Source organism: Platichthys flesus, chromosome 2 (assembly GCF_949316205.1).
Source record: "Platichthys flesus chromosome 2, fPlaFle2.1, whole genome shotgun sequence".
In the NCBI taxonomy this organism is placed as follows: Eukaryota; Metazoa; Chordata; class Actinopteri; order Pleuronectiformes; family Pleuronectidae; genus Platichthys; species Platichthys flesus.
The window spans coordinates 9383907-9399626 of record NC_084946.1 but is presented as its reverse complement, the minus strand read 5'-3'; the positions used below and the strand labels follow the sequence as shown (position 1 = coordinate 9399626).

The window sequence follows — 15720 nt, the reverse complement described above, 5'->3', positions numbered from 1 at the left end:
TTGTTAAGCAAAAGAATAAATTCACGCAATAAATAATTGAATATATAGATGATCATATCATTTAAATCTGATGTTTAACATGTAATAGGGATCATAAAATACTAAAACATTTTAATGACATATACATTAGTTGTATATATTGAACATTTGTTACCATGAACTAATGTAGTGGTGCCCTGCAGCCAAGTTCATTGTGTGACTGTAGAAAAACGCAAGGTGAACCATGAGGCGCTTCTATTTTAGTTCATGTCTGAAGTGTGAGAACAGTAAATGGACTTCATGTCGACTCAAAGAGCGGCCAAAGAGGTATTTATTTAATCTGTAAAATGTCCTTTTGTTTTATGTCAGCGCTGAGAATCATTTTGTGTTCACTTTTGTATTAATGCAATATGCCTTATAATTTATTGAGTTGTTTTATACTGTATTTATTGATATAGTTCTGATGGCTTGTGTTTGGCTTCATGGCATTATGGTGCAAAGGTGTCAGAGCAATTACAAATGATTTACTAGATAGATGAGACATGCCCAAGCAATAACCGCCAGTTTCCGTGAACCGACCTGAATCGGTGTTGCTGTGAAGAGAGCAAATAGTGTTTCTCACTAAACAGTCCATGAATCCACAATTTATTTTTCTAATTGAAAGTCACAGCCACCTTTCATATTGACCCCTAAACCCAAAGCGACCTGCATGGCTACAGACACCAGAGAGGTACGTTAAAAGAAAATGTCTGATATGTTTCTGTCATTTGGGTGAAGAGAGCCTTTAAAAGCTGAAAATCCACCATCTATTTCTGCAAATGTGTGAGCTGTATGAATAAATGTGCTCCTGTGCTGGGCAGCTCTGAAGAACTGCCCCCGATGTCCTGAAACCATAATTGGCCCGCATCATCCCCGGCATTAATCCCTCTCTAAAGCCATATTTAAAAATCACACATGAAATATTATATTCAGGTGTGTGTGAAAGAGAAATGGGATGCATGCATTTCCCATGGTGAGTTAGTGTGTGTGTGTGTGTGTGTGTGTGCCCGGCGGTGGGTCGATGCGTCTTTGTCCTTCCTCCTCTCCCACTGCAGATGAGATGACTGATTCTTGGGTATGGGGGCTCTTCCTTCACTCCGTGTCATTTCCAGGCCAGCGGGCCCCCAGGGACCCTCCGCAACATTCCCTACCCAGCAGCCCCCCAGGCCTGCGACGCACATAACGCATTGGCTCTGTCACCACCACAGCTTATTTTAGAGCGGCCTCCTTGGCTGCTGGGAGAACCTAAACTTTCTGTAATTCATATTAATTAATTTTTTTGGGGGGGGGAATTGGGACTGTGGGGAGGGGGCTCTGAGGCTTTCGGCACTCATGCCAGTGCGAGAAGGTGAGCGGGACAGTGACAGTAAGTCGACAGATGAGCAGGAGGAGGAAGAGGAGGAGAAACCAGGTCAGGAAAAAATGATAACCTGCAGGTTTGAAACCTGATTTTACAGGTGAACCTGTGAAACTAAAGGCACAGGGATTAGGGGACAGATACCACACATTTGGTTGTAGTATCTGAAACAAAAAATGGTGTCACTGTGGAATATGTTTACATTTTATTCCGAGCAAACAAGATGTGGTTATTTTTGTGTAAATGAATTGATGGGAGCATAACTATCAAAAGTAAATCTTTGAATCTTTGATTGTTATCAGGCTAATTTAAAGACCACCTCCTCATAGCTGTGTGTGTCGCCAAATGTTTGCAGGTCCCTAGTTATGCTCTGATAAAGGGCAGCATTCAGTCGGCAATGGGAACTCAAGATTACGGCAGTGTTTTTATTTGATCAATTGACCCACTGCTGCTGGCGTCTAATGGGTCTTTCCTCTCAGCTCATCTTCTGAATTTCATATAACAGCTTCCTCCCTGTCACAAAGATGGAGAGAGAACTCAACTCAAAGTTGAGGGGCACAGACGGGCGGTGACAGTACTTTATCTAGTCTGATAGCTAAAGAAATCAATCCAGGTAATGTTTCAGTATCATCTTTGACCGCTAATTCATCCTTAATGATATCAGCTAGACCATGTGAGAATACTCTCTGCGAAGCGAAGCGCATCCCAGCCGCTCTCCTCGGCCGGAATACGGAACTCGACTGAGTAGTCAGCGACAGAACATGTACCCTGTCAGAGCGAAAGCAAGCGACTGGTTGGACTCCTTGTCCCTAACTGGTTGGTCAAAACCTTTGAGAGTTTGTCCTTCTCTGCTTGCTTATAATGTTAATGTGTATGTGTGTGTGAGTGTGTGTGTGTGTGTTTGTGTTTGAATGTAAAAGTTGTATGTTCAACGATTCAACTTTATTCCCAGTCTAAAAAAAATAATAATTAAACATGTTTGAGGATGGGGGGTTTAACCACGGGTGCTGCTGCAGTTGTTTGAGCGTAATTCGGTCCTGAGGCTTAGAAGCCAAACACCTCCTCAACAAGTCCTGGCATTCTGTGAAGAGAGAGGACAGACAAAGAGACAGTAAGACTGGAATCTAGGGTGAGGAACTTTAACATGAAGGGAACATAATAACTGCACAGTGATAAACTCAGGCTAGTCCTTACCATGGGACAGCTCACTCATAATTTGAATTTCCTTCTTGAGGAACCCTTGGGTGGAAAACTGTCTGGATTCATCTAGCATCTCAAAAAGCAGTGCCCCCAACTGCCAGACTGTGATGGGGCCGGGCGTGTACTCCCTTCTGATGAGAAACTCTGGAGGAGCACGAGTTTTGGTTCCTACAATATGTAAGATAGAATGAGGAGCAGATTGAGAATAGCTCCAGAGATCAACAGATTGATGAAAAGAAGGCTTAGGAGACATGCAAGTACCAGGCAAGTAGTAGTATCGGATGTTGTTGAAAATGCAGCCAGATCCGAAGTCAGTGATCCGCACTCGAGGAACAGCAGAGCCCAATTCAACCAGAATGTTCTCTGGTGTGAGATCTCGGTGGAAGACGCCCTTTTTCTGTAAATCGATGGCTGCCTCCAACAGCTGTTTCATGATTACCTTAAACAGATTAAGAGACACAACTTGTCCTTACTTAGGTGCTTGTAATGGTTCGAGGTGGCACTGACAAACAAGGGTTATTTAGTAGCTGCTCTGGATCGTACCAGAGCTATGGACTCATAAAATCGTAGTTCAAACTGAGTTCAATTTCTATTTTGTCCTGACCACTTAAAAGACTAAGCTGAGCTCCAAAGGCCTTTCTTAATTCTGGGAGCAGCAACTAAAATTACAACCTGAGTACAAGGTTTATTTAGTGTCTGTTTTGGAGCTTTTGATCATATCACGTGATCTCCAATTTGTTTTGAAATTACTTTCTCGACCTTCCAACCAATAATAAATCCATCAGTTACAACTTTATAGTGGAGGTCACTAGAACATGCAACTCAAAGAAATACGCTCCACCAACATCAGTACCTTTGCCTTGCTCTCGTCCCTCAGATCAATGTTCTCCTTAATGTAGTGCAGGAGGTTTTCACTGAGGATTGGTTTCTCCATCACTAGAACAACCACAGTGTTCAAGTCATACCAGTCCAGTAAATTCACGGCCGCAGATTTGCCCACCATCTCTGGTCCACCTGCGGCTTTGTGCATAAGGACGACCTCTGTGGGGATATAATACCCCCTACCCCTTAACCTCTAAAGGAAAAGCACATGCATTTTCCTGATCAACAACAGAGACACAAGGAAAACGAAAAAGCTAAAGTTTAGTGCTGAGTCGTCAGGTCAGGTCACTCACCACTGCAAGACGTAACACTTTGGGTTCACGGAGGTATTTTATCACCACCTACAGGACATATCATGAACATTTTAGTAGAAGAGTTGGCAACTGTGCATGTGAGTTGTGAGAATACCCAAATTATACACAGAAAAGCAGGTAACCGTGTCACAATTTCCAAATATATTAAACTATTTGCTTTTTAACGAATGGTAAACAAGGAACGACTTAATGGTGAACCTTAATGAATCATCAATGCACAATGATGTTGGATATATAGTTGGCCCCTCTGTATTAATTCTGGCACCTTTATGGCCCCTGTCCTAGACCGGTTATACTTACTGAAAATCCATCTGATCTTCTCACGCCAGCAAAAACACAGACAGAGCTTGACTGTTCAAGCCTTAGACCCTGCTGGTATTTGGCATCGAGGTCACCTACACAGACAAACACAGATACATGTTTTACTATAGTCATTAAAAAACTGACGACATTAGTACGTCTAATTTAACATTTAATATTTTTCCAGGACTGACAAAGCAGGAAGTCCTACATAGAATTCTCTGCGAGTGAGTATTGAGAGCAACTACTCTCAATTCAAGCCTGATCTTATTGCTTCAATTCGAAAGCAGCTACCCTACCTCTAAAGGTATGGCCCAATAGCAACTTGATCTCATCTTGGGAGATTCCATCTGAGCTTTGGGCGCTCTCCGCTGGCATCTCGGCTGATTCACCAGTGTTGGTGTCAGTGTTGTACAACTGCAACTCAAGGACCATGCTGGAACCTCTCCACTTTTTGCCTTGTGAATCCTCTTCTTAGGTGGCAACTCTTTTCATGGGAAACGACATGTACACATTATGGAGGGTCAGCCAGCCCGGATGCACCTCGTAGATGCACTTCTGGTTTAAAAAGAAACTGCCACTGATATGTAAAGGAAGCTGCCTTTGATGATTCACTGTTTAAAGGCAACAGCATTAGTTGCCACACTGTTTGGAGGCTGAGGCATTAGTTTATGATACACAACTGCGCATTTCAAATTACTCCAGAAAAATTATTTTGTGCGGTTTTGAATTTCCTGCCAGCTTTGGTGGGAATTTGAGGATGTCTAGGACCTGAAAAAGCCCAAAAAGGGTGCTCCGGCCCTAATAAATACAACTGAAACTATTTTCTCCTACAATGTGGCTCATTGATCTCATTAATGTGCTTTGAGGCAACAATTAAGCTTTTTGGCAGAAATGAATACATAGATATAGTCTTATAAATTTAAAAATATTGCACAGTTTACTTTCAGGCATTATAGACATTGACTTATGGTATCGTTCCACTGAGTGATGCACACATGTCCACACGACTCAAATGGGTGGCTCTTAATTACAGACAGCCTATGGCGCGGGATAGGAGTGACGGCAGCCACAGTGAGGAGGCACCGGGGTCTGTGGGTATCAAGAGGGTCACGGCTACGCCACTCTCTCTGTTTGCTGACAGCCAGAGAAGAATACTGATCTCATCTTATACACTGGAGGTTTACCATAGAAAGAAAGGAAGAGGAAGAGGCTGCCAATGGAATAAACAAATCTCCCTGGGTTTCATAATGCTCTTCGGATTTGTTTGTTGATTTGTGTGTGTGTGTGTGTGTGTGTGTGTGTGTTTAGGCTCTAAAACCTGAATGCATTTTTCCATCTGTTTACACCAATGTAAACCTGATTTTGTTTATCTGGTTTGGTGGAGAAAAAGCCATGAAGATGTTGTTTTTTATAGCTTTTTGGCTTCTGTATCTGAGCATGTTTGCCCACGTGTATGTATGTAATTTCAATACGCTTGTGGTGTGGTTTACCTTATTTTTCGTGAACCATGGCAAGCGGTGCCCTCATGTCCTGGCAGCGGCGGCTGTGTTGATTACAGGGCCCAACACACATACTTATGTTCCCTGTCTTTCTGGCTCAGGGAGATAGATATAGGCTACATGCTTTAGTAGTCATTCCAACAGCAGCACATGCTCTCAAGGGATACAAGACAAACTCCACATTTCAGCAAACACTTGTCAACATAATGGTATATCAGCAGTCTTAGAAATGGGATCTTATGTGAGGGAACAAACAGTCTGCAGTCTGCTGCTTGCCATTACATCATACTACTGCAAAGACTAAGTGAAGTATGGTTGGCTGATTTGGTCTATCTTTGTAAATTGGACTCATTCAGAGCTGCAATGATTATTTGCTCTTTAATCTTTAGATTCTTCTTTGGATCCACTGATAAAATATGTTTTTACAAAATGCCAGAAAACAGAGAGAAACATGTGTAGACATTCCCTAATTTGCTTGTTTTGTTAGACCAACCCACAGATATTCAGCTTAGTATTATCACTTAAAAGGGTTAGGGTTAGAGCGAAAGCTACTTGCTCATTACGGTCCATGTTATCAATTGCACAACACACTGTGAAAATTGTATGTAAATCGATTGATAGTTGCAAAACACAGCGTATTTCCTGTTGCCAGTAGGTGGCGCCATTACTATCATTACCTACAAAAGCAACTGCCTTTGTTGCCAAACTGTTTGAAAGCCAGCTGCATTTGTTGCCATACTGTTTGCTAAATGCTAAATGGCGGGCTTCCATTTGCATTTTTCATAATGCCCCTTGAAATTTTATGGTTTGTCTGGTCATGATACACCCGGGCTACGATTTTTGTGAAGATCGGTGGACTTTATTAGGAACACCTGTTCAACTTCTTATTTCTGGAAGTTATCCAGTCAGCCAATCACGAGGCTGCAGTCCAATGCACCCAATCGTGCTGATACACGTCAGTGGCTGCAGTTCATCAGAATGGCGGAGAAATGTGATATTTTGGCAACTTTGGTGGATTTGGGTATTTCTAAAACTCCTGATCTCACTGGATGTCCACACCCTGGTCTCTAGGCAACGAGAAACAATTAAACCAGCAGCAGTTCAGTGAACACCCCATCATCCAAATGTGAGCTCCGACAGGGGAGTTATAAGTATTTGCTCATCACTCCTATTATATCGTAGTAATCATATTTACGGCAGTAATGGGAGCCAAAACGTTAAACACTAACTTCTGCTGCTGCAGTAAACATTACAATTGTCTGACTGAGTAAAGAACATGTTGAACCTTGAAGTGAAGGAGCTCACTAAGACATCAGGCTCACTAAAAGCAGACAGGTGAAGACTGGACAAATGTCTGATGATGCTGGTGAGGGGAATCTTTTCTTGTCACAAATAGGACCCAGCCATTTAATCATGGTCTGAGTGAATGAGTCTTGTTGCTGACCGTGTTCATCCCCCTATGGCCACAGTTAACCTTCCTCTAATTGATACTTCGAGCAGGATAATGCATGATGTCACAAAGCAAAAGTTTCTAACTGGTTTCATGATCATGGCAGTGAGTGGAGTGTTGCCACTTGACTGATGTTCAGTATTTCTCCTTCTCCTCATGCACTTTATTTAAGTACTTTTTGTACCTGTGTTCGTTTGTGTGTGCAGTCACTGCAACATAACGTTACTTTATTAAGACAAATCCCACTGTGAACCAAAGATTTACACAAAGATACAGGAGCATACAACAACAATTATTTCTTAATCTAACATTAGATATCTGAAGACTTTTCAAGAAAAATATCACAACTATGACTACATGAGTAGAGCTAACATTCACAGTGTCACTGCACACTTTCCTGCTGCAGTGAAACTCAATTGACAATTTATTCTCATCTCAGCTCAATAAAAGAAGGATACAAAGTTGTACAAAGGATAAGCGGCACAGATAAGGGATGGATGGATACAGTTTTTAAGTATTCTCATAGATATCTTCTAAATGTTTCTTAAATATGTTAATATATTAATATTAATAAACTAATGACAGTGAAAGATAATATAATCCCTCTGTAGGCTGAGAGTATCACTGAACAGCTGAAGGAGGCTGAATTGTTCCCAAAACTTTGCTCAATGAATATTTAACATATGACGATGTGTGAGAACAGAGAAAGGTTCCAGCGCATATTTGCCTGTTCTCGGTTTAAAGTTGTGAGTCTCTGTGGCATAAAACTGGAGAAGCAAAGCGTTCGGTCATCTTCACCCTGTCAGCACAAAGACAAAGAGCTGCCTCCGAGCAAGCAGAGCTGGTCAGAGGTGAGGAACACACACACACACACACACACAAACACACACACAAACACACATACAGAGACGGAACAATGTGTGGTGACAAGTCGCCCCTCCCAACACACACGCACGCACACACACAAACATATTATTAGATACAAACAGATACAGAGACAAAACCATGTGTGGTGACAAGTTGCGCCTCCAACACACATACAAACACACACACACACGCACACAATTGTTCACTAGAGAGAAGACTGGCTCATACCTGGCTGGAGCGCCCTTGTCTTGATCTTCAGGCCTGGCCACCGTTAATGGAAACAGAACAGTGGCTACACACGCACGCACGCACACATACACACACGCACACACACACACGCACAAAAAGGGAGAAAACAATACATCAGGAAGCTACTTCTTCACCAACAAGCCCACACATAATCGCTGTCTCACATTGTTGCCAAAGTATTTATCCTTCTGCAAATTTTACAATAAATATCTTTGAGTTCTGCATTGAGTTCTTTGAGGGTTTTTTTCTTCTGTTTGTCCTGATTTCCATTGCAAAGCCCTACTATCTAATACCAACCACACAATATACATATTTTAATCCAGTGATATCTTTTCTGTACTTTTATTTTTTAAAATTGATTAAATTAGTATGTCACTCACACAGAAAAACAAAAACTACTGTGATGAACCTGCTGTACACAGCACCAAACAGTGTCCGTACAGAGTCTTAAATATCTTTATTAATTAAGTCTTGCCTAATGTTAGATGTAAATTACTCTAGCGACACTAATGATCAGCACGAATATGTAAACAAAAGCACCTTCCTGATCTGTAACTGTAATGCTGCCGGAAACGCTACCGTCTTCACCATGTAAACTGACAATTGGTCCAAAGTTCTCCGGTTCACTGACATTTTTTAATCTGGTATATTGACACAAAAAAAACTGCCATTCCTGTAATAGGGTCTTTGGATCCATGTAATGCAACAATTGTTTTGTTTAATGTATGCAATCTATCTTCAACCAAAACTGCTGTATTGCCACAATCTTTATGTCCTTGTACTTTCTCCAGAAAGTAGAATTTTTATTTATTGGCGAGAGCCCTGACTGGGTGTCCTCTCCAGCCCTTATAGCAATAGCCCTATTGAAATTGTAAGGATCATTATTATTAGGGCCCGAGCACCGAAACGGTGGAAGGCCCTATTGAAATTGTAAGGATTATTCTGAGCATAGTGAATGGGCTTTTTGAGGGCTTTAATGTGCTCACAAATCTCTAAAGTTTGCAGTAAATTAGAAATTGGTGAAAATGTGTATATTCCGAAGAATTCGGAAATGGGCAAAATGGCTCAACAGCGCCACCTGGTACGCAGCCCCTAGGTTTCCACTTAACCGATCTTCACCAAAATCAGAACAAAGGTGTATCATGACTATTCATACAAAAAAGCCTCAAGGAGTATTATGAAAAACGCAACAGGAAGAACGCCATTTTGGATTTAGTGGCCATTTTGGCCATATTCCACATTTTTTACCTTGACATACTTGTCCTAGGGCTTTCATCAGATCAACTTAAAATCAAGATGAGTGTCATCACAACAACCATGACGTGGCGTAAAAGTTTGATTAAACGCCATCAAAACACGGGTTTCTGTATCTCAGACATATTTGGTTCGATCGAGTCCAAACTAGACATCTGATGACATCTACACAGAAATCATGACTTAAAATCACAGCGCCCCCTGGTGGTTTGGAACGTCTTACATTTGGAAGTATTGCAACTCATCCACTTTGCGAAACCATGTCAAACTGTGTCAAATGGGTCTAAAGACATTGATAACGTAGCCATAAGATTACTGGGACTTTTCATAATGCGCATTACTAATGCTGTGGCCTTAAAGTTCATCAACTCGCCATGATGATTGCTGTAACTTCCGTATTCATGGGTCTATCTCCCTCAGACTACATGTGTGTATTAACAGCCCCCCCCCCCCCGCCCTCCCTGCAGACATTCAGATGGTTTTAAGGAATGAGCGTGGCAAAATCACTGACTAGCGCCCCCTATAGGGCAGCCCCGGCACTACGATTGGCCTACATCTACAAAAATAGATAGGGACATGTGTCTTTTTATGACAAAGAAATAAGTATTCTGGATAGATATGTTACACCAAAAAGGAAGGCCGACATTTTGTATTTGGTGGCCATTTTAGCCATTTTCTACCATGTTACTCTAATGAACTAGTCATAGGGCTTTCATCAGATGAACTTCAACTTCTGGGAATGTCACCTAAACAAGATGGAAATATAAACTGACTGGGTTACTTGATTTCATCACACGTTGTGACCGTGGCGTGGCCTCAAAGTTTGATTACAGGCCATTATAACATGATGTTCTGGACCATGATCCTTTGATGATGAGCCGTAAACAACCAACTCCAACCAACCAACACTGAGATCAACCAACACTGTTAGTATTTGTTCAAATTGCAGCAGATTTACAGTATGAACATAGAGATCACTTGTTATAAAATGTTCTATTTCATTAACATTAAACATTTTAATTGACTGTAAATGGACAACAGAGATACATCCCACACAGACAAACAAGCTACATTCTAACTTCCCACCTGTTTCCATTACAGATTGAGAGAAGCCCATTCATATGTATATCTGTCACATGAGCATTGAAGCAGATCCCCGAAAGATGATCGAGACTTAAACTGATGTTCCGGTCGTTTATTTGAGCTGTCCTTATAACACCTTAAACACCGTAAAATACCTTAAAACACCGTAAGAACTTGTACTTCTTCGGAGGGTCGCAAAAAAAAAATAAAAATGCTGTCATCACAGGATGTCTGCGAATCTACCAGAACCATTTCAAAATAAAAGCATAAAACATTTCACAATAAATAACAGAAAGACACTTCTGGCGATATAAACAATAACACATGTTGGGTTAGTTACACTCCAACAAAATTATGAGTGTTTTGTATCAAATGACAATAACAACGAATAATTTATCATCTACTATATCAGTGCATTTTGCAAACATAGCTTAAGTAGCTTCTAACAGCAGAACTAACTTCTGCACTGCACGTTCCAACACAGAAGGTTTACCAGAGCAGTCACCCTTTACATTCAAGTTCTTATCTCCCACTGAGATTTTCACCCTCCTCACAAGCCCATCACTGACTGTCTCCAAAACCCTGGCAAGTCTCTGTTCACCTCTGGGCAACAGTACATCAGCGTCCATCACAATATCGCCCAGTTTCTCCTTGGAGTGTGCCAACGCTGCCTTGTGATGATGTGCCTGTCTCCAGCGACTCCAGAACTGCTCTGCTAGAAAGAATAAGAAAGAATACTCTGTACAGGTCCTGTCGGCTCTACAAGTGCCACAGGTAGGTCACTCGTTCTTTGGGTCTCTGGTGGTCCCCTGAGTCTGAGACAAGTCACACATTGACAGAGGAATGATGAAACTGCTCTACTCATACCAGGAATCCAATAGCCACTGGATCTGATGTTGTTCATGGTGAAGCCTTTTCCCTGAAGCTTTACTCTTTTGTGCCTATGAGCTATTATTAGTGATGTCACATAATGCTCTTTGGGAATGACAATTTGGTGCTTGAAAGAGTCAGAGAAAGTTGGCCGAGTCTTCCTCCCACCTTGAGAAGCCCATCCGTGTCAAGAAATAGATCAAGCTTGTGCAGCTTGTTGTGATGTGGCAGTTCGCTTTCTTTGCTCAACAGCTTTATTTCCTTCCCATAGGCCTTGCTTTGCACATTCTGAAGTATAACATGTTCAGCACTTTCCTGTTCACTCACTGAGAAAGGAGCATGTGATCTGATCTTCTTGATCTTCGTTATCTTTTCCAGATAATACCTGTCTGGGCTCTAATGTTCTTGGACTGTTGTATGCGATCAGAAGTCCTTTATCACAATCAAGGAGAGATGGCATTTCATTGACAATTCCCTCTAGATGAGACCATTGCTTTGCTGTTTCATGCGTGGGTATATGATAACGGTTAACTGGAATGTGGTCTTTACTATAGGAGGGAGGAAGGTCAACTTGTAAGCTTGAATTGTAGCCTCTTACACACAGTCCAATTACTCTTTGACTCTTCACAATGGTATATTCTCCAAGCATAATGGTCAGTTTCAATTTTACAGGGTAGGCATCTGCTTGTAACTGATTGGCTAATTCTTCATCGATGAAGGTGCTATCATTTTGGGTGTCTAACAATGCATACACAAGCTGCTCATTAGATGGGTTTTTGGCTGTAGACACCGACACCAGGATGATCATGGAGGTGATGTCTGATTGGCCCACTCTAGTGACATTTAGTGCTGTAACCACTGTGGTTTCATTAGCCGTGTTTGGAGCTGTGTTCGAACTGCATACAGTCCCCTCTCCACCTGTGTGTGCTCTATAGGTGTAATCATGGAGACAGGTAGGTAGCTTTCTCTTACAGACATCACATGTGTGCCGGTGACGACATTCCCTTGCGTTGTTACCTGGTTTCATAAATCCGAAGCACAGCTTATACTCCATCACATATGATCGTCGCTCCTTCCATGTGAAGTCTGGGCACCTTGGCAACTGATGCTTATCATCTTTGCAACACATGCAGGGGGGTTGGATTTACTCCTGCTTCATCACTGCTTGTGATGGTTTGCATTATGAGGACATTGGCTTTGTTTCCTCTTATTTCCTTTGTGAATTCTTTGTCGTGAAATGCGTTAGATGAGTAAGGAGCATGTAGAGAAGTGACCAGGTTGCATATTATCTCCCCTTCCATGTTCACAAAGTTAGCAAAGTTTTAAAAGGGGGGGAAATTATTTCCTTCCATTAGCTTGACTGTGACCTTACTAGTCCAACGGGCTGCTAATCAATCAGGAACTTTCTGTATCAACTTTTGAGCTGAGTTCTGCTGAGGGCAGACATAATGTTCAGTATATCTCCTTTTCACTTCTTTAAAGTTTATTGAGTTGTAGATTTAATTCTTAGATGATAGAAGATGTCACGTTCACCATCAACACACACTCAATAACTGACAATGACAAAATCAAATGTATTTAAAAAAAAATAACATGGAATATCACTTTTATAAAAGTTCAGTCAGGAACAGGCTCCACTTGTATAAAGGCTCCCAGGACAATGCAGAAAACTTCCAGGACACTGATGAACAATTTATACTTTGGAAATCCTTGTAATGACTCTGAACTACAAAAGGTGGAGGCTTGGATAGTGGAGGTTAAACCAGTGACACTGGTGTGAGGCAGCACTGGTGGAGCAGGGACCAGTTTGTCATATTGTAAATGGACAGCCTTGATTGTGAATCATTTGCTGGGGCACGTGACTGCTCCAGAGCTTTGTCGTACAATGTAATGTAGGACAAAGGGTTTCTCTCATGTGTGATTCCTCATATGTTTCTTTAGATGGTCCCTTTGGCAAATTCCTTTATCACACTCAGAGAAACTAAACTGTTTCTCTCCTGTATGAATCCTCATATGTCTATTAAGATTGCTCCTTTGGTTAAATCCTTTATCACACTCAGAGCAACTAAACGGTTTCTCTCCTGTATGAATCCTCATATGTTTATTTAGATCGCCCCTACGGATAAATCTTTTACCACACTCAGAGCAATTAAACGGTTTCTCTCCTGTGTGAATCCTCATATGTATATTTAGATTGCCCCTACGGATAAATCTTTTACCACACTCAGAGCAACTAAACGGTTTCTCTCCTGTATGAATCCTCATATGTCTATTTAGATCGCCCCTATGGATAAATCTTTTACCACACTCAGAGCAACTAAACGGTTTCTCTCCTGTATGAATCCTCATATGTCTATTTAGATCGCCCCTACGGATAAATCTTTTACCACACTCAGAGCAACTAAACGGTTTCTCTCCTGTATGAATCCTCATGTGTCTATTTAGATTGCCCCTTTGGATAAATCTTTTACCACACTCAGAGCAACTAAACATTTTTTTTTCTGCCTTAAATCCAATATCACTTAGTCTGTTATTTCTTGCATTTAAACAGGTCTGAGGTTCCCTGGTCTCCATCCAATCCTCACTGTCTTCAGTCTCAGAAGACTCTCCAGTCTTGTCCTCAGTACCTTGTTCTAAGTGTCCATCAGCACCTGAGTTCCTGGCTGATTCTGGTCCTCCACAGTCAGCTATGTTCACCTTTGTCTCATTCGAATGAAGCTTTGATGATTTAAGTTTCTCTTCAGCTTCTTCACTCTTCACAGTGACATGAGTCAATGTGAACTTGACATCAGCCTCCTCTAGTCCTTGAAGCTGCTGTCCATCCTGATTGGTCCAGGGTTCCTCCTGTTCCTCTTTAATGTAGGGGGGCTCTGGGTCCTCCCGGTCCACAAGGGGGCTCCACTTCTGCTGCTCAGGGGGAACCTTTTCTTTATTCACCATCAGTTGCTGGACGTCTGCAGGACACACTGAAACACAAATACAGAAGTTTATCATTTCAGAGTTTCCTGAAGTGTTTTGAACAACTAATTTTGTGTCCTTTAATGTCAACTGTTGTGATTTTTGAACGATCACAATCAGGAAGTAGAGATGTTGAGGTCGTTGACAGATTGAGGCCAAATAAACAATTGTTATTTGGAGGCCAGGGCGAGGGGACGTTAGTTAGTTGGTAAAGCTGCTTTCAGACTAAATCTGTGGGTAAAAGAGAAATGTGTCCAGACTTTCTGTTTCAGACATGAGCAACACAGCAGCAGGTTGTCTGCACAGACTTGTTCACAACAGCATCAAATCCTAGGGAAGCGTTTTTTCTAGGGACTGACCTGCTCTTTGCAGCTGGACTATGTCCTTCATCACGTCATCGAGCAGCCATCTCTGGTTGCTGATCATCCGCTGGGACCGCTCCTCTCTGTCTTCGTACTCTGCAAAGGTTTCCTCAAGCCGTGCGAGGATCTCCTCCCCCGCCGCCGTGAGCCGCTCGGTGAGCATTGCTCTCACTGGGGGGACTTGATCCTTTCCTTCTCCTTTCTCCATTAAATTAAATAAACCCTGTGTTAAGGATGAATCTTCGTAGTATCTCGATGTTAACAAGGTTTGTGGAAATGTCCCTATTCTGAGAGAGAGAGAGAGAGAGATGTCGCCTTTGCAAGACATAAAGATTCCTACGGTCTGTAGCCACTGACACTGTCACTAAAGGAGTGGAGTTGTTTGTTGACGGCTCTGCATCAAAGGATTCATGGTCCGAGTATATCCGAGATACAGAACATCTTGTTTTGATGACGTGTTATCAAACTTTAACGCCAGGCCACGGTCACACCATGTGACGAATGAGAGCTGTATAGAAGGAGGAACTAGTGGTCCGCGAATGCAGCAGCGCCCTCTTCTGGAAGAGCTGCCTAATTGTTTTGTGACAAACTGTTTCCTCTCATCAATGTTGTCAATATTTATATTTTGCTTATGTTCCACGCAGCCACAAAATGATGGTAAACTGGCGCCTTAAATACTAGGCCACTGGATCTACCATTTCCAGGTGTTCCTTATTTTTTAGTATCTGCTAGATTTTTAGACACAATTTTATAAAGCACTTGAAACATCCTATTTACAATTAATATACTCTAATGCAGTCGATTACCTGATTGGAAGTATGCTATTCAAAGTGGAAATTGTTCTGTGCAAATCCTGCTAATAAAGTAACAATAATGTTATGAAAGAGTGAAGAGCTGTTATTTATGTGCATAGTTCAAGTATTTGTTAAAGTGCAATTAATACAGAACCCCAATTGTCCAATATTTACAAGGCATACGCCTACAGCTCCTAGTAATGAAGTTCCCTTTGTTTCTGGACTTTTCAAATAAAATATGATTGATTATTATTTAAAAA

At 41.6% G+C, this 15720-nt stretch overlaps 2 protein-coding genes across 2 annotated transcripts; both read right to left on the bottom strand.

Moving 5' to 3' along the window:
- Positions 1-2558: 2558 nt before the first annotated feature.
- LOC133960306 (serine/threonine-protein kinase pim-2-like) lies at positions 2559-4506 on the bottom strand. Its single transcript, XM_062394810.1, has 6 exons — positions 4371-4506; positions 4096-4166; positions 3751-3798; positions 3429-3650; positions 2837-3014; positions 2559-2743 (listed from the first exon to the last, which is right to left on the bottom strand). The coding sequence occupies exons 1-6, from the start codon at positions 4504-4506 to the stop codon at positions 2559-2561; spliced, it is 840 nt and encodes a 279-aa protein (XP_062250794.1).
- Positions 4507-11255: 6749 nt separating this feature from the next.
- Positions 11256-13779, bottom strand: LOC133960296 (gastrula zinc finger protein XlCGF49.1-like). Its single transcript, XM_062394799.1, has 3 exons — positions 13332-13779; positions 12017-12333; positions 11256-11291 (listed from the first exon to the last, which is right to left on the bottom strand). The coding sequence occupies exons 1-3, from the start codon at positions 13777-13779 to the stop codon at positions 11256-11258; spliced, it is 801 nt and encodes a 266-aa protein (XP_062250783.1).
- Positions 13780-15720: the final 1941 nt, after the last annotated feature.